The 24,509-nt window shown below is 45.3% G+C and overlaps 1 protein-coding gene across 1 annotated transcript; it reads right to left on the reverse strand.

Moving 5' to 3' along the window:
* Positions 1 to 17,287: 17,287 nt before the first annotated feature.
* Positions 17,288 to 18,955, reverse strand: LOC311229431 (tripartite motif-containing protein 16-like; the record flags this gene model as incomplete). The annotated part of the gene is made up of 1 exon (XM_084315514.1): positions 17,288 to 18,955. One exon carries the CDS (start codon positions 18,953 to 18,955, stop codon positions 17,288 to 17,290), a length of 1,668 nt encoding a protein of 555 aa, XP_084171640.1.
* Between the last annotated feature and the right edge of the window lie 5,554 nt (positions 18,956 to 24,509).

Genomic DNA, 24,509 nt, shown 5'->3' on the forward strand with positions numbered 1-24,509 from the left:
ATCTTGTAGACCAGGCCCATTGCAATTTGATGTACTCTGTCGTCTACTCTAAGCCATCCTAGGTTGTCAAAGTGGGCAGGGGTGAGGTGGGTTCTAGGAGTAAGGTCAAGCAGTAGTCTGACCAGTTTGTTTTGTGATGTTTGTAATCTTGTTTTTAGCGCCTTTGAGGTGCTTTGGTACCATGAGGTGCAAGCATAGTCGTAGTACCCTTGAATGAGTGCTCCTGTTAAGAGTGTTTTAATTAATTAATGAATTGTCATAAGTTGGCTTAACTTGATTGATTCATATGCTTTTTTAATACATTTATTATTTAATTTCTGCATATAGCTGACATCTACAAAACCAGGGGTAATCCAGAACCGGGACGTATCCTGCTTTTGTGGCAGTGCATGCGGATGCTTTCTCCCAAAAGAGTGCTCCTTCATAGGAGCGGATGTGGAGTCAGATACGGAGAAAGCAGAGCCAGGACCTGTTTTGGAAGTGGGAAAGTGGGTCCTTGTGGAGTATGATGCAGAGTTGTTCCCTGGCACCATCACACAGGTATATGTAGAACTAGTTTTAGATATGGACACTAGGTTACTTGTTAATGGTAAATCCTGAGTCCTGTTTTGTACTTTTTCTTTTACCTATGTCCTTTACAGATTGTGGATGATCAATATGAGGTTGACACGATTTATTGTGCTGGAGAGAACAAATTCTACATTCCATCTCGGAGGTTCGATGGAGAGAAAGTGTGGTATTACTTGGACGACATCAAATGTGTCATCCCGGAGCCACTACCTGCCACATCCTCTGCACGTAATTTTAGTGTTTCAGCTGAGATCTGGGCTAAATACACAAAGAAGTGTGTCTAAAACACTGGTCTGTGTAAATGCGTGTTGTGGGGTGGGGGGTTCTACAGATCTAAGCATGTTTTATACATGACACCCATTTTGTCATGATTGTGTCCTTGTTTTTTATTTCATTTGGTACAGGCCTACTTGTTTTTAACCAGAATATACACATTTATCTTAGGCCTATATGGATTGTATTATCTAAGCAAGGTTGCACATTTTGCGTTATCAGGCCTATAATGATATGTGTGATTGTTTGAGTTATTTTTTGGTATTTAAAGCACTTTTTGAAGTATATGACCTGAACCAATGATTGTTCTATGGAAAAGGTTTTATTTGTTTTTGTTATTATTCTCTGTATATTGATTGCATCTTATTGTATTTTTAAACAGAATGTTGTTAAACAGAATAAAGTTGTGAGTTGAGCTGAACAAATGCATTTTTCTTAATTTGATTGAGAGGATATGCAAATGCCTTAGTTGCAATTTTTTTTTTATTATTATTATTGCAAAACAAAAATTATTAAAAGTCAGTACTCAACACACAATGCATAATGAAACTAACAATTAAGGTGGCTAAAATGACATGCAAGTACAGAAACAGAAAACAAAAAAAAGTCTATAATAACATTTTACCGTCTACAGTGTATATCCAACGAAATTACCAATTATACCAATGCCTTATACAGGATATACCCCTAATACCTATTATCTAAAACCCTACACACATATGCTCCAGCTCGAACCACCCCCTCCCGGACCCCTCCTTGGATAGTACCTCCATTATCCCTCACTCCTAACCAGACACTACCATTATAAGCTAGCTTTTATTCTCTCCACCACTTCTAACCACATTGACATTTTGGATTTGTTGAGACCCAGAATTCTTGCTGTAGATATTTCTTGATAAATCACATCGAGATATGTAAGAAACCAAACCTTCCGGCACATTTTTTCCGGTTGAAACCAGCGTGATGCGATCAGTTTTTTAGCTACTGTGATACCCGATAAAACCAATCTCTTTAGCTGTGGATTTACTGCAAACTCAAAAACATCATTCAATAGTAATACAGAGGGGTGTACTGGTATATTCCAAGATACGAGTTTTGATAATTGATGGGTCACATCTTTCCAGAATGCCTTAACTGGTGGGCAGTCCCAATACATGTGCATAAATGTCCCTTCGTCTCCATTTGTACATTGGGAGCATTTTGAGTCTTGTTTAAGACCCATTCTGTTCAGTCTTATAGGAGTCAAGTATGTCCGGTGAATATAGTTAAGATTGATTTGTTGATGGTCCGGGTTCCTTGATGTAAGACGGACATTTGCCCATGCTCCTTGCCAATCAAAGTCACTTTCCAGGTCTGGTATATCCCTCCTCCAGACAGAGTCTAGTTGGAGGGTTTCATACGAGGACGTTAGTAATTGATAATAAAAACCTGATACAAAACCTCTCGATGTCTCTCTTTCATAGAAGAATTTGTGGTATCTGTGGTGTTCAACTGGTATGTCTAATGGAACACTGTGAGACTTCAAACATAGCTGTAACTGTATGTAAAAAAGCCATGTGGACCCAAAGTTAGTTGCCATGTGGACCCTTAGTTGCAATTTTATGAAAGCATCCAGTCACTGCAGTCAGTGAGCGTTGGCAAGCCCTGAAATAATCTATCATTAAAAAGGTTAACTTGACAAATAGACAGTAAATTAGAGGTTTTCATAATTATGTAATTTGTTGTGTTACCTAAATTTTGTGATGCAAGTAAAATGACACAAATGTAATTGACTGCTTTGGTGTTTGTGGCTAATCAGACACACCAAGTGGTTTTCTTTGAATAACCAACAGCCTTGCTCTTAAGCCTTGAGTTGTGTCTGGCAACACTTAGCATACTTATTATCATTACTGAAATCATTAATCTCATTTCCGAAACCCATGTATCATTACCACAACAGCTGTTAATTTAAAGGTTAATTAATTTTGTGAACAATTATAATTTGATTCTAAAAGCATGTCCATGATCTATTTGTTATGTGCTTTCAGGTTTACAATGACATTTTAAGACAAATTCAGGTTTCCATGAAATATCACAAAAATTTGGTTGATGACTGCAGAAGGTGTTGCGGTAATGAGAGTAATATGACATAACTATTCTAAAAATGATTATTTAAAGATATATATTATTTCATAGTTTCAGGTATGTGTCTATGACTGTTAATAATCAATTCTTAAAACTGTGAAAATGTATACGCTTTTCTTATTGTCTTGAAGTTTTAAGACTGTTGCGGTAATGAGAATTTGAAGGACTTATTTTGGAAAATGTGTTCAAAAAGGTGTTAAATTGTAAAAAAAATATTTTCTAATTATTATTCACATATACTCCAGACTTGGCTTATAGTGCTTGGAAAGGAAATTTGTTGATGCAAGTTTGTTAAAAAAAAATTATGTTTGAAATTTTGAAATCAAGATTTCATGAGAATCACCCATAATACGTTTACACTTCATCCTCCTACTCCTGCTTGTTTGTTTTTTAATCTGTTTATTACTTGTTTTTTATTATTATTTATTTTCTATTTATGTTCGAAATAAATAAATGCATTCATTCAAGATATTGTGTGAGCAAAAGTATAGTTAATTTACTCATACAGTATGTACATCCTCTGGCCTCGCGCGGATCTCACAGCTGTGCCCGCACAGTGCATTACTCAGGAAGGAATTCAGCCATTGGGTGGGTGGCGCTGCTGAGTGGCCCTCACAGCGTGGCCGTCAGAGCGCGGCCCTGAGAGCGCCGCTGGCTCTGCAGCTGCATGCTTCTCGTTTTTACATAGTTCAGGACTTTCTCTCGTCATCAACTACCTCTAATTAGTTTACTTTGTCAAGGAAAACCCACTAAAACTCATAAGCACAAAGAGACAATGGAAAATGGTATACATACATACTCTCTCTCTCTCTCTCTCTCTCTCTCTCTCTCTCTCTCTCTCTCTCTCTCTCTCTCTCTCTCTCTCTCCATCTCCCTCCATCTCCCTCCCTCTCCCTCCCTCCCTCTCTCTCTCTCTCTCTCTCTCTCTCTCTCTCTCTCTCTCTCTCTCTCTCTCTCTCTCTCTCTCTCTCTCTCTCTCTCTCTCTCTCTCTCTCTCTCTCTCTCTCTCTCTCTCTCTCTCTCTCTCTCTCTCTCTCTCTCTCTCTCTCTCTCTCTCTCTCTCTCTCTCTCACACACACACACATACACACTTTCTCTCTCTCTCATTTACTCTCATTTTCTTTGATTGATTGATTTATTGAAAACTTTATTAACAAATTGCAGAATGGGTACAATACAGTACAGCTCAATACACACAATTGTTAAGGGGATGCAGACCAGAGAAAGACTTTCATCTTGTTTACATCAGGGTCCCCCATTTTCAATTCATCATAACATTTATGACATACACAACATACAGATAGACAGTACTGTTACATCTATACATTTATGACATACCAGATGGGGGGGTGGGGGTTGGGTAGGCGGGTGGGGGAAACTGTACAACTGTACAAGCAAAACTGTACATTGGAATATCGACAAAACCATACTTGGTTTCAACTCTCGTGTATTATTGGGTTAGGACATTTACTGTACATTGGAGGGGGTTGGGTTAGGACATTTACAGGGGCCAGTTTCAAATTGCAGTCTCCCGTAGGTGCTCTTCTAGATTGTTTTGAAAGTGGGTAGTGATTCACTGTCCCCTCTCTCTCTCATTTACTCTCATTCTCTCCTCGTTTGCTTTCTTTTTCTCTCACACTCCTTCTTTCTCCTCTCTTGCTCTCTCTCTCTCGTTATTTCACTGATTTGATTTACTGATTTGTTTGAAGACTGCTCATGGACAGTTCCCTTCACCTCCTCATGGACTCCTCTCCCCGCCTGCTCATGGACAGTTCCCTTCACCTCCTCATGGACTCCTCTCCCCGCCTGCTCATGGACAGTTCCCTTCACCTCCTCTGGGACTCCTCTCCCCGCCTGCTCATGGACAGTTCCCTTCACCTCCTCTGGGACTCCTCTCCCCGCCTGCTCATGGACAGTTCCCTTCACCTCCTCATGGACTCCTCTCCCCGCCTGCTCATGGACAGTTCCCTTCACCTCCTCTGGGACTCCTCTCCCCGCCTGCTCATGGACAGTTCCCTTCACCTCCTCTGGGACTCCTCTCCCCGCCTGCTCATGGACAGTTCCCTTCACCTCCTCATGGACTCCTCTCCCCGCCTGCTCATGGACAGTTCCCTTCACCTCCTCTGGGACTCCTCTCCCCGCCTGCTCATGGACAGTTCCCTTCACCTCCTCATGGACTCCTCTCCCCGCCTGCTCATGGACAGTTCCCTTCACCTCCTCTGGGGCTCCTCTCCCCGCCTGCTCATGGACAGTTCCCTTCACCTCCTCATGGACTCCTCTCCCCACCTGCTCATGGACAGTTCCCTTCACCTCCTCTGGGACTCCTCTCCCCGCCTGCTCAAGGACAGTTCCCTTCACCTCCTCATGGACTCCTCTCCCCGCCTGCTCATGGACAGTTCCCTTCACCTCCTCTGGGGCTCCTCTCCCCGCCTGCTCATGGACAGTTCCCTTCACCTCCTCTGGGGGGACTCCTCTCCCCGCCTGCTCATGGACAGTTCCCTTCACCTCCTCATGGACTCCTCTCCCCTCCTGCTCATGGACAGTTCCCTTCACCTCCTTTGGGACTCCTCTCCCCGCCTGCTCATGGACAGTTCCCTTCACCTCCTCATGGACTCCTCTCCCCGCCTGCTCATGGACAGTTCCCTTCACCTCCTCTGGGGCTCCTCTCCCCGCCTGCTCATGGACAGTTCCCTTCACCTCCTCTGGGACTCCTCTCCCCGCCTGCTCATGGACAGTTCCCTTCACCTCCTCATGGACTCCTCTCCCTGCCTGCTCATGGACAGTTCCCTTCACCTCCTCTGGGACTCCTCTCCCCGCCTGCTCATGGACAGTTCCCTTCACCTCCTCTGGGACTCCTCTCCCCGCCTGCTCATGGACAGTTCCCTTCACCTCCTCTGGGACTCCTCTCCCCGCCTGCTCATGGACAGTTCCCTTCACCTCCTCTGGGACTTCTCTCCCCGCCTGCTCATGGACAGTTCCCTTCACCTCCTCTGGGGCTCCTCTCCCCGCCTGCTCATGGACAGTTCCCTTCATCTCCTCTGGGGCTCCTCTCCCCACCTGCTCATGGACAGTTCCCTTCACCTCCTCTGGGACTCCTCTCCCCGCCTGCTCATGGACAGTTCCCTTCACCTCCTCTGGGACTCCTCTCCCCGCCTGCTCATGGACAGTTCCCTTCACCTCCTCATGGAGTCCTCTCCCCGCCTGCTCATGGACAGTTCCCTTCACCTCCTCTGGGGCTCCTCTCCCCGCCTGCTCATGGACAGTTCCCTTCATCTCCTCTGGGGCTCCTCTCCCCACCTGCTCATGGACAGTTCCCTTCACCTCCTCTGGGACTCCTCTCCCCGCCTGCTCATGGACAGTTCCCTTCACCTCCTCTGGGACTCCTCTCCCCGCCTGCTCATGGACAGTTCCCTTCACCTCCTCATGGACTCCTCTCCCCGCCTGCTCATGGACAGTTCCCTTCATCTCCTCTGGGACTCCTCTCCCCGCCTGCTCATGGACAGTTCCCTTCACCTCATCATGGACTCCTCTCCCCGCCTGCTCATGGACAGTTCCCTTCACCTCCTCTGGGGCTCCTCTCCCCGCCTGCTCATGGACAGTTCCCTTCACCTCCTCATGGACTCCTCTCCCCGCCTGCTCATGGACAGTTCCCTTCACCTCCTCTGGGACTCCTCTCCCCGCCTGCTCAAGGACAGTTCCCTTCACCTCCTCATGGACTCCTCTCCCCGCCTGTTCATGGACAGTTCCCTTCACCTCCTCTGGGGCTCCTCTCCCCGCCTGCTCATGGACAGTTCCCTTCACCTCCTCTGGGGGGACTCCTCTCCCCGCCTGCTCATGGACAGTTCCCTTCACCTCCTCATGGACTCCTCTCCCCTCCTGCTCATGGACAGTTCCCTTCACCTCCTTTGGGACTCCTCTCCCCGCCTGCTCATGGACAGTTCCCTTCACCTCCTCATGGACTCCTCTCCCCGCCTGCTCATGGACAGTTCCCTTCACCTCCTCTGGGGCTCCTCTCCCCGCCTGCTCATGGACAGTTCCCTTCACCTCCTCTGGGACTCCTCTCCCCGCCTGCTCATGGACAGTTCCCTTCACCTCCTCTGGGACTCCTCTCCCCGCCTGCTCATGGACAGTTCCCTTCACCTCCTCTGGGACTCCTCTCCCCGCATGCTCATGGACAGTTCCCTTCAACCCACACAAAACACAGAAAAGGATCACCAAGTTACTCTGGATAAAAAAAAACTTTACAGACAACATTGAGACAAAGCTTCCTGACACATCTCCATCCAAACTCTTGGAAGAACTCATTGAAATCTCATCTGATACCACCTGGAGAGCTAGTTTCAGAGTGTGGTGCTGAGTACCAAGTATCTCATGATGCTGCAGTTAAGGTGTTGATACCATTCAGCCCCACATATCTGTGTGAAGCTGGCTTTTCATCCATGACAGCTCTGAAAACAAAATATAGGGCCAAGTTGAGCCTTGATGATGACATGCGTGTTGCCTTGTCAAAGATCTCCCCACGTATTGACCGTATTATTAGCCAGCAGCAGCGGACCTCGCATTGAGCTAGAAATGTCCACTGAGTGAACAAGTGCTTATTTTCTGTATTTATTTATATTTTTTGAGAAATGGTAACTTGGTGATCCTTTTCTGTATTTAAAAAAAATACATGATTTTCTGTTTTTGAGAAATTGTCAAACTTATCCAAATATGCTATTTTTATGGAGAACAGTGCAGCTGCAACAGATAGCACTTTAGTGATCATTTTCTGTATTTAAAAAAAAAACGTTTGTCATCAGATTCAGATTCAGACAACTTTATTGATCCCGCGTGGGGCAATTCATATTTGCAGATTCACCAACAAGCAACAAAGACAAACAAACAACAAAACATCTCAACGACAGCACGGCAAATAAAGAGTCATTGTATCATCATTGTAGCAAAAAAGACAGGACCGGGAAAGTCTTTATCGTATGTAGGGGTGCCCTGGAATATTTTATTGAACACAGGGGTGCCTTGGCAGCAGAAAGGTTGAGAACCCATGGTGTAGTGTATCTTGTAGACCAGGCCCATTGCAAGTTGCTGTACTCTGTTGTCTACTCTAAGCCATCCTAGGTTGTCAAAGTGGGCAGGGGTGATGTGGGTTTTAGGAGTAAGGTCAAGCAGTAGTCTGACCAGTTTGTTTTGTGATGTTTGTAATCTTGTTTTTAGTGCCTTTGAGGTGCTTTGGTACCACAAGGTGCAAGCATAGTCGTAGTACCCTTGAATGAGTGCTCCTGTTAGAGTCTTCAAGGTATTCTTGTTTACCAGAGAGGAGATCCGGTACAGGAATCTAGTTTGTTGGTTGACTTAGTTTTATTACATTGGATCCCATTTTGTCACAGGAAAGATTTGCCTCTATAGGATGGAACCCAGGTAGGTAATTTCATCTTTCCTTTTAAGATAAGATAAGATATTCCTTTATTGATCCCCTTGGGGAAATTCAGGCATCATAGCAGCATGGGGGAAGGGGGGGGGGGTACAGGTAGTGAAAACAACACAAGCAGTGTAAACAAATAGGTCAATATAATTTACTATCTAACTAACTGAAATATATTTTCACAGTGTCACATAAGGTGCAGTATGCATAAGGTAGTGTTATAATTTACTATCTAACTAACTGAAATATACATTATTCATTATTCACAGTATCACAGTATCCACATAAGGTGCAGTATGCATAAGGTAGTGTTATTGTCCTACTTGGGTTCCTATTAGTTCTAGGTCGATGTCTGGCAGCAGTCCCTGCCCACTGTTGTGGAGCCTGATGGCCACTGGTATGAAGGACTGTCCGAGGTGGTTAGTTGAGTGTCGGGGGGGTATGAGTCTGTGGCTTCCTTGTCACCTTCACCTAATATGTTTTGATCTGGTCAGGTGCGCTGTCACCTAATATGTTTTGATCTGATCAGGTGCGCTGTCACCTAATATGTTTTGATCTGGTCAGGTGCGCTGTCACCTAATTATGATTTCATCTGGTCAGGTGCGCTGTCACCTAATATGATTTCATCTGGTCAGGTGCGCTGTCACCTAATGTTAATATGTTTTCATCTGTGTCCACTGACCACTGACACACAGTGGGGGATGTTTTTAAAAAATATAATTTAATATATAATATAATATAATAATTTGTGCTTCACCAAAAAATTTGGTCAGCAGCCTCCACTGCTGTACAGCTTACTTCTACTAAACAACAACTAAACTACTTCCTTGCTCTTTCAAACAGTCAAAATGGGTCCATCTGCAGGGTCGGAGGTTAGGTTTAGCTCTGGCCAATCTCAAGTTTCTCAAGTTTCTTTATTAGTTGTCATACAGAAGTACAGAATACTTTTATACAAAATGCTTATTTCTGTTACATTTTGTATAAAAGTATTCTGTACTTCTGTATGACAACTAATAAAGAAACTTGAGAAACTTGAGATTGGCCAGAGCTAAACCTAACCTGCAGATGGACCCATTTTGACTTTGCAATGCAGCAATCTCTGATTGGATTTGCAAGAGTGCCAATCATATTCAACCTCCATGTATTGGATGGCAAGGGCTGTCAATCATTCAACCCTCCATTCAATGGCAAGAGTTTAACTGCACAGACCGTGCTTAGACGAAGTTAATAGCCTATTTCGATTGGCTGTTATTTATTATTTATATAACATTGGGTCACACCTGTGAAGTTTTCTTCACGAATAATTACTGCAGTCATTACTGCAGTGCAGGCCTGCTCAGAGCTGTCAATTTTGGCCATTTTTTAAAAAGAAAAAATTCACTGGCATTTTTTTACAGAGGAAAACGTTTCCAATAAAAAAATATAAAATAATAATAATTAAAAAAAAAATATTATATATATATAAATAAAATAAATGTATATATATATGTAAATGAATAATAATTATGAATTATGAGTGAATTTGTGTTTCACGTGTTGTCATAGAGAAGGCTGCTGACCAAATTTTTAGGTGAAGCACAAATTATTATATTATATTATATAATAAATTATATTTTTAAAACATCCCCCACTGTGTGTCAGTGGTCAGTGGACACAGATGAAAACATATTAACATTAGGTGACAGCGCACCTGACCAGATGAAATCATATTAGGTGACAGCGCACCTGACCAGATGAAATCATATTAGGTGACAGCGCACCTGACCAGATCAAAACATATTAGGTGACAGCGCACCTGATCAGATCAAAACATTTTAGGTGACAGCGCACCTGATCAGATCAAAACATTTTAGGTGACAGCCCACCTGACCAGATCAAAACATATTAGGTGACAGCGCACCTGATCAGATCAAAACATTTTAGGTGACAGCGCACCTGATCAGATCAGAACATTTTAGGTGACAGCGCACCTGACCAGATCAAAACATATTAGGTGAAGGTGACAAGGAAGCCACAGACTTATACCCCCCCGACACTCAACTAACCGCCTCGGACAGTCCTTCATACCAGTGGCCATCAGGCTCCACAACAGTGGGCAGCAACTGCTGCCAGACATCGACCTGGGACTTATAGGAACCCAAGGAGGACAACTTACACTACCTTAGGCATACTGCACCTTATGTGGATACTGTGATACTGTGAATAATGAATAATGTATATTTCAGTTAGTTAGATAGTAAATTATAACACTACCTTATGCATACTGCACCTTATGTGACACTGTGAAAATATATTTCAGTTAGTTAGATAGTAAATTATATTGACCTATTTGTTTACACTGCTTGTGTTGTTTTCACTACCTGTACCCCCCCCCCCCCTTCCCCCATGCTGCTATGATGCCTGAATTTCCCCAAGGGGATCAATAAAGGAATATCTTATCTTATCTTAAAAGGAAAGATGAAATTCCCTACCTGGGTTCCATCCTATAGAGGCAAATCATTCCTGTGACAAAATGGGATCCAATGTAATAAAACTAAGTCAACCAACGAACTAGATTCCTGTACCGGATCTCCTCTCTGGTAAACAAGAATACCTTGAAGACTCTAACAGGAGCACTCATTCAAGGGTACTACGACTATGCTTGCACCTCATGGTACCAAAGCACCTCAAAGGCACTAAAAACAAGATTACAAACATCACAAAACAAACTGGTCAGACTACTGCTTGACCTTACTCCTAAAACCCACCTCACCCCTGCCCACTTTGACAACCTAGGATGGCTTAGAGTAGACAACAGAGTACAGCAACTTGCAATGGGCCTGGTCTACAAGATACACTACACCACTAAGATACCCATGTGCATGTCGAAATACTTCCCAAAGGTCAGTGAATACCACGACCACAACACCAGAGGGAGTTCCACAAATCATGTTCAACCCAGATAAAATAATTTAAAAAGTAAAAAAAAAAAAAAAAAAAAAATGAGATTGCATAGGTCTATGAATCGATATCGCGATTCTGTTTTGATTAATTGCCCAGCCCTACAGTGTGTACAGTAAGTTAGCTTGGTGATTATCATTGTGATGTAGGCTAAGCTGGCTAGCTACTGTTAGCATACAAGCTTTTACAAACACTAGCCTACTTACTTTTTCATCCACGTTTTTTCTGATCCAGATGCATAAGTCCACTTCTTCATGTTGCTCAGTTGCTGGTTTATACTTCGGTCCTAATGTTGGCGCAAAGTTTAATTTAGCCTGACTTTACTTGTTATAGCTGTACAGCTTACTTCTACTAAACAACAACTAAACTACTTCCTTGCTCTTTCAAACAGTCAAAATGGGTCCATCTGCAGGGTCGGAGGTTAGGTTTAGCTCTGGCCAATCTCAAGTTTCTCAAGTTTCTTTATTAGTTGTCATACAGAAGTACAGAATACTTTTATACAAAATGCTTATTTCTGTTACATTTTGTATAAAAGTATTCAGTACTTCTGTATGACAACTAATAAAGAAACTTGAGAAACTTGAGATTGGCCAGAGCTAAACCTAACCTGCAGATGGACCCGTTTTGACTTTGCAATGCAGCAATCTCTGATTGGATTTGCAAGGCTGCCAATCATATTCAACCTCCATGTATTGGATGGCAAGGGCTGTCAATCATTCAACCCTCCATTCAATGGCAAGAGTTTAACTGCACAGACCGTGCTTAGACGAAGTTAATAGCCTATTTCGATTGGCTGTTATTTATTATTTATATAACATTGGGTCACACCTGTGAAGTTTTCTTCACGAATAATTACTGCAGTCATTACTGCAGTGCAGGCCTGCTCAGAGCTGTCAATTTTGGCCATTTTTTAAAAAGAAAAAATTCACTGGCATTTTTTTACAGAGGAAAACTTTTCTAATAAAAAAATATAAAATAATAATAATTAAAAAAATATTTTTTTTATATATATATAAATAAAATAAATGTATATATATATATGTAAATGAATAATAATTATGAATTATGAGTGAATTTGTGTTTCACGTGTTGTCATAGAGAAACCTCCACTGGTAGGTTCTCTGAGCACAAATGTTCTTTTTCAGTAATGTCCTGCTTCACATTCACACAGTTCTATTCACACCTGGGAGCTGCCCAGTATGAATGAATGAATGAATTATTTTATTTCGAATGTTTACAAATAAATAAACAAACAAATAATTTTTCGAACATTTTCACAAATAAGCAAACGAAAAGGATAGGTTTGAAGCCGAAGGCTTATAGAGCAACCTACCCCTAATTCAAAAAACAAATTCAAAAAAGTTAAAGTTTTCAAAATATAACAAACAAAAAAATAAATCAACAATCAAAAATCAACTGGAGCTGCCCAGTACAACCACAGTCTGACACCGTTGGCCACAAAAGATGTTTGCATTTATGCCCATATTGTGAAATTTCATTCTGATAGGATGAAAGGATATTCTCCCCTATTCACCTGCAGTGTCGACTCCTGCCACCAGGAGGAGGTACTTTCCCTAGGAGCGCCACATCAAACCATTCTTTTTTGCCTTTATTTACCCAGGGTAGGTTCTCTGAGCACAAATGTTCTTTTTCAGTAATGCCCTGCTTCACATTCACACAGTTCCATTCACACCTGGGAGCTGCCCAGTACAAACACAGTCTGACACCGTTGGCCACTGAGCAACTCCACTGGAGCAGTTGGGGTTAAGTGCCTTGCTCAAGGGCACTTCAGCGGTTGGTGTTAAGGGTATGGGAGAGAGTTATTCATTCACTTCCCCAGCCCAGATTTTTCCTGCCGGTCCGGGGAATCGAACCGGCGACCTTCCGGTCACAAACCCGCTTCTCTATCCTTTAGGCCAGGGGTCGGCAATAGGCGGCCCACAGGCCGAAATTGCCCCGCCAGCAATGATTTCTGGCCCGTCAGTTTATTTTGAGAATATGATATTTATTTTACGTGCAGGAAATATTCACTTGTGACGCCAGAGTGTCTTTGTGAAGCTGTATCTATCTATTCATCATATCTATGTCTGTCACTATAGCCAATTGAAATACTAGAAATGGTCACGTGGATTGGGAGAACCAATGGAATAGTCCCACTGGGCCGTGTGTATATTTTCCCTAACGCACTTTCACTTCCGTGTTCGGGATGCGAGCGACTAACGTTAGCAAAAATGTGTTTAAAAAAAACAAAACAAACGTCTTTGGATAGCTTCTTTGTAAAGGGGAAATACCAACTGAGGAGCCAGAAGAGGAGCCTACGACCTCCAAGACACATAAAGCTTATTTTAATAATCAGGAGTCAAACATTTTTAATTCAAATACGGGTTTATCAACAGGTGACTCTTGCGTGCCAAGGTCCTCTCTGCATAATATGTGGCGACAAGATAGTTGGCAGATAAAGTAGCTGCATTCAACGCCAATCTGGAATTGGAGGGCGGCGAGTGGACATTTGACATGTTTCAAACATTAGCAGGGATTTTGGAGGACTGAACAAGCCCAGGGCAGTTATGGTGAGTCGTGTTTACTTTTCATGCATTCTGTTCTGCTGTTCATGTGTATGCACTTGCGGCGGTGATGCATTTTCCACTATCATTATATTAAATTAGCCATTGTTTTTGGTCCTGGCCCGCCATTCAATGGTTTGGGGAAAAATTGGCCCGTGGCCAAACCTAATTGCCGACCCCTGCTTTAGGCCACCGCCTCCAAAACTATTGCCCTCAGCTCTTGGGTTCTTGAACAATTGTAATAGTAACAATCATCACCTGGTTCCCTGCAGGCTGCAGCCACGGTCAGGGACAAGGCCAAGCTACAGCAGGTGATACGGTCAGCGGAGAGGGTGATCGGCTGCCCCCTTCCCTCCCTCGAGTCCCTACATTCCTCCAGGGCCTTGAGGAGGGCGAGGAAGATCATGGCAGACCCCGCCCAACCGGGTCACAACCTCTTCACCATGCTCCCCCACGGCAGGCGGCTACGGCTGCCCAAGACATTAAAGTCCCGCCATAGACTCAGCTTCTTCCCCTCAGCAGCTCGCCTGGTAAACGAGTCAGGTGTCCCCCTGCTCCCCTCTCTATGGCGAGCTGCTATAGGGCTGGACCTCTGGACCTCTGGACTTGAACTGTGCTGCACTGTTTCCATGTCCCCCACCACTGCACTTTTTACAGTCTATTGTTGTCTCACTGTTCTGTCCTGTCTTGCACTTTACTTATAATTATTTATTTACTGTTGTACTGTTCTTAATGTGAAAAAAAAGCATGCACTGTAAACGTCAAATCACGTTCCATTTGTACTGCAATATGGTGAATAAAGTAATCTGAATCTGAATCTGAACAATGTTAACATTTTAAGTATTTGCCGCTGATTGGAGATGATCTAGATATCTAGAATTAAACCAGAATTGGTTTGGAACTCTAACTCGTTTCACTATTGATTTTCAATGGTAATGTTAGATTTCAACTGAATTTATCGTGTAGCACATGGAAATAGTGAGTTCAAGTCAATTCCTTTGCATTGTTTTCAAAGTTCTATATTGAGGTTCAGTCGGTGAAACAACAAGTTTCAAGCAAATATCCACACGGGTCCTTCTGGGTTTAGATGTCCACGTTTATTTAGTAAGAAGACAAGAACAAAAGACAAAATGCACAATATTCAATGAATGGTCATTCTTGCTAAGCCAGCTCCTATCTACAGTGTAAAAAAGAAAACTGTAAAAAACTGTAAATGTCTGGTGGCAACGGTTGCCAAATACTCAAATTACAGTAAAATCAAATACATTTACAGATTACAACCTTTATTTAATGGTTAATATTTTGATAAAGTATAATTTACTGTATTTTTATGGCATTTACACTTAAAGTAGAAAAACAAAAGTAATCTGTAAAAAAATTTAAATCCAGGGCAGCACTACAAATATTAAAATGCCTTTATTTTATGGCTCACATTATTTAGAGAATTTAAAATAAACCGACATGTTTCGGCCTACATAGGGTCTTCAACACCCTGAATTCTCTAAATAATGTGAGCCATAAAATAAAGGCATTTTAATATTTGTAGAGCTGTCTTGGATTTCAATTGTTTTATTTTTTTGTATCTCTCTTTCTCAGATTTTTCTCTGTTTTCTCCCCGTCCCAATTTAGTCGTTGTGCCAATTCCCCCCCTCCCCTACCTGGTTGTTGTGCGCATGTTCTACTACTGGTCGGTACAAGGGAACCCTGAAGTATCCGCACGCTTCCTCCAACATGTGCGGCGACAGCCAGTGGCTCTCTTCTCACCTGGCAGCGAGGGCTCTCATTGGTGAAGTGTAACGCGTGGGAGATCACGCTGCCTTCCTCAAGTCCTGCCTCCGCTGAGCAAGTGCCCAGACCTGACCTGTAGGCATCGCTGTCCACAACGCCAGTTTCCCTCCCACTAACCCAGCCAAAACGAGTTAGTATAGCGATCAGCCCAAGCCAAGGCAATGCTGACTCCGGAAGTCGAGACCGCAGCCTCTTGCATTGGTGACGAGCGCAATCTCTGCTACGCCACCTGACCGCTAGGATTTCAACTTTTTTGTAAGGCCCGACAACACACGTTAATGTCCCCATGGGCCGGACACGTCTTCTTTAAACAAGTCAAGAAGAAACATAACAATAAGTCAAGAATAAAACAAGAACACCATAAGGTCCAACAAATTTAAAATAAATGCAAATAAATTAATGAATGCAAGCACTCCCAGACATACCCCACACGAAGGTAAGGAAAAACTCACTAAAACCTAACAATAGGGAAAAATGCACCACAGGCAGTGTGGAGGAGAGAAACATTAGAAGGGCCATTCAAGGGGGGATCTCCCTTCTTAGATGTCAGTGATAGTAGTGTTGCAGACTAACAGTTGGTAAGCATGCACTCATATGTGTAGTGAAACACAGACGAGTGCATGCAATAGCAACTGAACATTTTGAAAAATTAAAGATAGAGCTGATAGCGATAGCAACTGAACATTTTGAAAGATTAAAGATAGAGCTGATAGCGAATCTATTTGAGGCACAGGGGCGGCGCAAAGAGTCCTACCCCGGATTTAATATAAAGAGCACAGCTACTGAAACAAAACCAAGAACGCTGAAGCCCTCTCCATATCCTCTTTTTAATCTGTAAAATAATAGTGGATTGCCAGTGATTTTTTATTTTTTTTACAGTCTAGGTCTGTCTCCCTGAAAGTCTGCCACCACAAGAACAACTCTCTCTCTCTCTCTCTCTCTCTCTCTCTCTCTCTCTCTCTCTCTCTCTCTCTCTCTCTCTCTCTCTCTCTCTCTCTCTCTCTCTCTCTCCTTGAGCTCTTTTGATAACGCAGAAGGGTCTGTTCTAAAACAAAATAGTTGCAGTTACGACTGACCCATGCCCCACACATCCTGGCTGTGGGTTCAACGAAGACCTTGAAGATAGAAGAGTGTCCCGTATGAAGTGTCCCGGCTTCCCAGAGATAAGAGGTGAGGGAGAAGGTTATAGGCTGAATCAACCTCCCCATGTTGGTCCGGCCCCCACATTGTTACCAACCCCCCCTGGAACAGAGAGAGCAGGGACAGACCCAAATCCCACAGTAATAACCAGAATGACCAAAGGTGATCAAATACAAATAAAATTGTTGCATATTGTTGTCCAACCTACCCAGAGTATAAAAATAAAGAGTTTGACTTCCCCACATGCAAAGGAACAGAGGTATTGAAGATAGGAATCAAATATGTGAATATGCGAATATCCAATCACACAAACTTTACCCCGGTAGGCTAGAAACGGTGTCCCTCAGAACAATGATAAGAGTGACTGAGTGAATGTAACTCCTATGACCTCATCTTTCACAACTCAGAATATTCAAGATCAATTTAAATCCAAAACCCTGGGTAGAGGAGCTGTGAATGTCACTGATCTCTACTTCAGCTCACAAAACTCAGCCTCCCCAGAGTAATCTACATAAAGTCCAGGATAGAGAGGTAGAGTGAATGTGGTGTTGACTCTGTGCAGGAGGGTCATGGTGTCAGAGACGCTGTAGAAGGACAGAGTACCTGCCCTGTGATCCAGGTACACTCCTATTCTGGAGGACCGGGGGCCCGGTACTGTTATGCTCTTGTTATTGTGGCGGAAGCTGTAATTACCTGGTCTGCAATCAAAAGCCCAGGATTTGGAATTTAATCCAAATCCACAGTCCTCCCAGGTGTCTGTTCTACTAATGTCTTTGTAGGAGGCTGCTACAGAAACCCCTCCACTCCACTCCACCTCCCAGTAACAGCGTCCAGTCAGACCTTCTCTACCCAGAACCTGAGGCCACCATCCAATAAATCTTTCTGGGTGATTAGGATATGATTGCTCTTGATGCATCCGTGTTGCTTTTCTGTTCCCCTCAGACAAAGACAGTTCTATGTTTGCTGTGTTTGGGTCCAGTGTGATCTGAGAGGAATATTGTAAGAAGTCAGCTCTGGTCTTGGGCTCTGGTGGCAGTAAAACATTAACTGCATTCACTGTTGTTGAGATTCTGGGCCACTGCTCTTTCAGAACGTCCTGTAGTTTCTCTCTCAGCTCAGACACGACCTCAGTCACATCTGCAAAGTACAGGAGAAGAAGGACACCGATGCTGGGTAAGTCTGTAGACTCACTGGGACTGGAGAGGGGGGGGTAACTCTGTAGAAAGTGGATGTGGTCCTCTGTGTGTGAGAGCTGCTTCAGCTCAGTGGCTCTCCTCCTCAGGTCCGCTATCTCCTGCTCCAGTATCTTCTGCAGTTCTTTAGCCTGAGTCACTGTGGTCCTCTGTTGGGCTTTGATGACCTTCTTCAGCTCAGAGCGTCTCGTCTGCAAGGAGCGTATCAGCTCAGTAAACATTCTCCCACTGTCCCCCACTGCTTTATCAGCAGAGCGATTGAGAGAATCAACAGCCTGTTGGGCCTCTTTGAGTCGCTTCTCTCTCTCCTGGACTCTCTGGTGGACTTTCTGCTGACTCATGCCAAGCTCTTTCTCTCTCTCCGTCCTTTCTGCTGCAGCTGAGACTGTATCATGGCCTTTATGTTCATCCATGGAACACAAATAACAGATGCACTGCTGATCAGTACGACAGAAAACATCCAGAATCCTGTCATGACGAGAGCAGGTGTTCTCCTGAAGCCGTGTGGAGGCTTTGACCAGCTTGTGTTTCTTTAACGGAGCTACAGTATGATGAGGCTGGAGGTGAGTTTCACAGAAAGAGGTCAGACATACCAGGCAGGACTCGAGGGCTTTTCGCTTTCTCCCAGTGCAGAAATCACAGGCCACATCTGCTGGTCCAGCATAACAGTGATCAGGAGGAGCAGCTTGGAGTCCTGTCTTCATTAGTTGTTCTATCACTTGAGCTATTATAGTGTTTTTCTTCAGAACAGGCCTCGGAGTAAAGGTCTCCCTGCACTGGGGACATGTGTAGATCCCCCTCTGATCATCTTGATCCCAGCAGTCTGTAATACAGCCCATACAGTAGCTGTGTCCACAGGGAATAGTTACCGGATCCTTCAGTACATCCTGACAGATACAACAGCAGAACTGGTCCCGGGACAGATCAACTCCTTGCTGCGCCATTTTATTCTACAAAGAGACAGTTTCAAGATGCACAATGAGATCTTCTGAGAGAATTGTTGAATATATACTGTACACAAATGTTCTAGAATGTGCTATTATGACATCATACTGTGCCATCACAAATGTTCTAGAATGTGCTATTATGACATCATACTGTGACATCAGAAATATTCTAGAATGTGCTATTATGACATCATACTGTGACATCAGAAATGTTCTAGAATGTACTATTATGACATCATACTGTGACATCACAAATGTTCTAGAATGTTCTATTATGACATCATACTGTGACATCACAAATGTTCTAGAATGTTCTATTATGACATCATACTGTGACATCACAAATGTTCTAGAATGTTCTATTATGACATCATACTGTGACATCACAACGGAACATGTTTGAGGCCATTTGAATAATATAAATAATGTTTGGTAAGGCTGTCCCCAAAGCGGGATTCAAACTTCGTCAGGGATCTTCGAACGGACGTTCGAACCTTCGTTTTTAATTAAAAAAAATGTAATTAAAAAAATAGACAATTAGACAAATATACAAAAAATAGACAATTCCGCGCAGGGAAAGTGTGAAAGTGTGGGTGATGCCTGTGCACCGCCGGCCAACGGGAGAGGCTCTGTATTGTCTCTATGACAATTCAAAATATACAAAAAGGGGGCGCGGCCTAAGGACGTGGTCAATATAGACCAATGAAAGAGGATATCCCTACTGAGTACAATGGTACAACCAGCAAGTCTCTACGACAAACGGTTCAATTTAGAGGAGAGTCTAACTTCAAGAAACAGGTTGTTCATTCAACAATGTATGTATATTTCAGTTTGTGGAGTGAATATGAGTTGCATAAGATAATAGAGTGTGAAGGTATACTGAATACTGTCTATCTGTATGTCATGTATGTCATTATATGTTATGATGAATTGAAAATGGGGGACCCTGATGTAAACAAGATGAAAGTCTTTCTCTGGTCTGCATCCCCTTAACAATTGTTTGTATTGAGCCGTACTGTATTGTACCCATTCTGCAATCTGTTAATAAAGTTTTCAATCAATCAATCAATCAATCAAGGGGGTAGGAATACATGGACGGGAATCATGAAATCATGATTGAAATCATTGAAATCAATGATTTACCATGGCCGTGATCTTTTCTAAATAAAGGTTAGCATTTATTCAAGTAAACAATACATAATATTAAAGATAAAAATGTGCTCTTTCTTGTACAATGAGTTGTTTACTCATAACAATTAATTATTTTAATATTTTAGTACATTTTGTGCTTAAATTCTCATTAGCGCAATACGTCCACATTGATTTCTATGGACCATTGACTTAATTTTATATTTAATAAACTCAAAATGTTTCTCTAAAACTTTATTAATATTGTTTATTTATTTGTGTCATCAAGGAAATTCTAATGAATTATACAATTCAATTTACAAATTAATTATTTTTTTGTGGAAAACATAATGTCCATGGATGCAGTTCTCAGAACAGTTTTCACCTTCCTGTTAAGACTACAGTATTTTTTAAATAAAGTTTTATTGTCCCATGATGCATCACAAAGAAGACAAGCTAGAAGATGGCTACAAGGTAAGTTATATTTCGTATTTGCATCGCGTCCCGCTCTGAGCCTTACGAGATACTTCTATCTCCTGTGATACTTAATGTATCTCCCACGAATAAAAAACACATGCACCCCACCTGTATGGGGCCCCGCCCCTTATGGTGGCACCGCCCATATAACCATGACTCTGGTCATGAAACACCCTTCCTCTGTTTTCGTCCCAGCGTATTGGATGCGTGCACCATACGAGTCTAGCGGAATGAAAAGATTAAGGAAGATTAATAATGTTGAGGGCTTACCGGAGAGTTGTTTTTCCCTGGATTCTCCGGAGCTTGTTTCGGCGACACATGAGACCTGTGCTGGTGGTTCCTCGGTTGACGGCGACGGACCGAGGGGCAGCGTACAAGGTTTGGCTAACGGGTCGGCTTGTACAAAGGTGAGGTCTGTGTCAGTAGGCATCAATGTCGGTGTTGGTCGTGCTGTGGAGTATGTTTCGGCACCAGGGCCGGGGCGGCTTGGCAATCGTTCCACTGTAGTGGGCGATGTCTTGGCGATCCTGGAACATGCTGTTGACGCTAATGCTAATGCTATTGCTAATGCTAATGCTACTACTGCTTCTTCTGCTAACGCTGATGTTGACGCTGGAATGTCTAATAATCCCCGCCGCGGGATTCCGCTTTTCCCTCCTCTTGCCAGCTTCATTGATGAAGGTCAGTCGGTGGTGGGTGGGGGGGGGTTCGCTGAGCTCTATTTACCTTTTTTCGGGTGAAGGGGCTGACGACGGGGTGCAGCCCGGGGGTACCTTGGCTAAGTAGCCAGGTAGCTTCTTTTTTGTGCCCAGGCGGGGATGAACGACGTTCCGCCCGGCCGTTGCTTGATAGCATGTCGGCTCGGAGGGTGGCAGTATGGACGAATGAGTGGTATACTGCTGCAGGATGGCATTTAGCGGCGGCCAGTGTTGTGGCTCAGCTGGCTACTTTCCTATCCAAGATGGCGTCGGGTTGTAGGTCTTTGGGTCCAACCGACACTATGAATGTGATTCATGTTTGTGGTGTTATAGAGATCTTGACTCAGTCGCAAGCTATAACTGCGGGGAGGATTCGGATGCTATCAACTTTGGTTGTTAGGCATGTTTGGTTGGAGCAGTCTCCTCTTGGGGAAGAGGATAGGTTTTCTCTCCTCACGACTCCTTTTTCCACAGATAGTCTTTTTGGGCGTTCTGTGGAGGCGCAGGCGGTTTTTGATTCGGGTCCTACACCGCCTCACGCTGTGCAGCCAGGGGTGGGAGCACGGTCTCGTCAACGACTGTGGCGAGATCCTCGACAGGCGGCCATGTTTCCCCCGCCAGTGGTGCCCTGGTTGGAGAATCGACAGGGTATCGCAAGGCCGACAGTCTTGGCGGCCGAGGGATCGGCCATTTTGGGTGATTTCGGGGTTGGTAAACCACCCCGTCGTCATTTTGCCGCGAGCAGCCCGCTCCCCATTCAGTCCGCTTTCTGTTACCCTCAGAAGCGGGGCTCTGAGTGTTCTCCTTTGGCTGCGGGCCGCAAACCTTCTTTGAAGCGTATGCGGCCCCATTCTTCACTTCTCATGGAGACTGGGGCTGACACCCAGTTGATGGCTGAGCCTGGGTCTGTCCGTGAGAATGTTCCGTTGTCGCGTGGTTCCTACACCGCAGGTTGTGGGTGGGTGGAACCTGGTGTTACAGCTGCCACTAGCTCCAGTGGTCAGCAGGGGGACTCGGTGCCTCTTCTGTTGAATGCTCAGCAGGGGTTACCCCGGCTTCGCCCTCGCCAGGCGGGGTATCGCGCTGTTGCCTCCCACTCCCGTCAAACCGGCAGTGGTCTGCAAAGGAGAGGCTGGCGTGATTTGAGTGGTAGCAATATCACTGCAGGGCTTCGGCGTGTAGGAGCCCATGGGGTCCTCAGGCCTTGCGTGTCTGGCTGCGGAACGACTCCTCAGCGTGTGCTGGAGGGGTGTTCAGGGGGTGAGTGTGTGTCCACAAGTTTGATGACCGCTCCTCCCGTATCAAACCGGCCCTTTCTGTCGGGGTCCCCCCTTGGGTGCTTTGCACGACGGGGGGGACCGGGCCAATTATCTGCTGTTCCTTGCGGCCCAGCGTCAGTTGACGGCGGGGGCGCTGTGGGATTATATTCACATATGGCGACGGGAATGTCCCTTGAATCGGTGGATGAGGAGAACATTAGAGGCAGGGCTGGTTTTGCAGTTTGCGCGGCCCCATCCTCCGTTCTCAGGTTTGGTGCCGACCCTATTGTTAGGGTCGGGCGCGGTGACAGCCCTGGCCGACGAGATCCAATCTCTGTTGGCGAAGCAGGCCGTCGTTGTGGTCCCGAGAGAGGACGCAATGTCAGGCGTCTACTCCCGTTATTTTCTGGTGCCCAAGAAAACTGGGGGGGTCAGACCTATACTGAATCTGTCCATGTTCAATCGGTTCTGTTCTATCTCGACGACATTCTGCTCCTCAGCCGTTCAGAGGAGGTTGCCAGGTCTCATACTCGACTGGTGGTGGAATTCCTCACCAGCCTGGGTTTTGCTGTGAATTGGAAGAAGAGTACCCCTCTTCCCAGTCAACAGGTGGAGTACTTGGGCTTGACATTGAGGTCGAAGCCCATGCTTGCGACCCTCTCGGAGCAGCGTCGGGGGGATCTCCGTCACGCGCTCGGGGGTTTCCGTCTGGGAGGGACGGTTACGGCGCTGCAGGTGATGCGTCTGCTGGGCCTTATGTCGGCGGCCCACACGGTGGTTCCTCTTGGCCTCCTCTTTATGAGGCGGATACAGAGGTGGTTTCTCTCTTTGAGAATAGATCCGGTGTGGGGCAAAGGGAGACGGTTGACGGTTCCTTTGTCGATATGGGGGGATCTCGCCCACTGGGGGAGGCTGGGTATCCTCTCCGCTGGGGTCCCCATGGGCAGCAGTGGCTCCCACGTCACGGTTTTCACCGACGCCTCTCTCACAGGTTGGGGAGGGGCGTTTCGGACCCACGCAGTGGGGGGCAGCTGGACGGGTCATGCCGACCCAGCTGTCCTGCATATCAATGTGTTGGAGTTGAAGGCGGTCCTCCTGGTCCTCAAACGGCTCGGCCACCTGGTGGTAGGCGAACACGTTTTGATCAGGACGGACAATGTGACGGCGGCGGCGTATATCAACAGGCAGGGTGGGACTCGTTCCGCCCGCCTGCTCCGGGTGGCACGCGAACTGTTGCTATGGCCATCCCGCAGGCTGCGCAGTCTGCGGGCGCTCCACGTTCCTGGTTACGGAAAATGTGGCGGCGGATATAATGTCTCGGGCGGTCCTCGTCGCGACGAGTGGGAACTCCGCCCCGACATAGTCAGACAGATCTGGGATCGGTTCGGGGAGGCCTCGGTAGATCTGTTTGCGTGCCGACGTTCTCACAAGTGCCCCTTGTGGTTCTCGCTCAGTCGAGCGGATCATCCCCCCTTGGGGGTGGATGCCTTCTCGACCTTTCCGTGGCCGCCCGGTCTTCTGTACGCCTTCCCTCCTGTACAGCTGTTGAGTCAGCTGTTGGAGCGGATACGGAGGGAGCGCAGGACGGTGATCCTGGTCGCGCCGGACCGGGGCACGTCAGTGTGGTTCCCGGTCTTAATCCAGCTTCTGGTCGCTCCTCCTTGGGTCATTCCGTGGTCAGCGACGGCCCTCTAGCAGCACAACGGAGTGCTTGTCCAGCCTCCGGTGTTGGGTCAACGCCTGGTGGTGTGGCTGGTGGGAGGGTGAGTCTGGAGAGGATGGATCCCGCAGTGGTTGATACCATCCGGTGTGCGCATGCTCCCTCCACTGTCGCGGTTTACGCGGGCAGGTGGCGTGCGTTCCAAGAATGGTGTAAGGGGGGGGGCTGGGACCCAGTCTCCTGCCCCCTGGATGCTGTTCTGGGTTATCTCCAGTCTCTTCTTGGTAGGCTGTCGGCTTCGACAGTGAGGGTATATGCGGCAGCTATAT

This window comes from Notolepis coatsorum (assembly GCF_963971535.1).
Source record: "Notolepis coatsorum genome assembly, chromosome: 6".
Lineage (NCBI taxonomy): Eukaryota > Metazoa > Chordata > Actinopteri > Aulopiformes > Paralepididae > Notolepis > Notolepis coatsorum.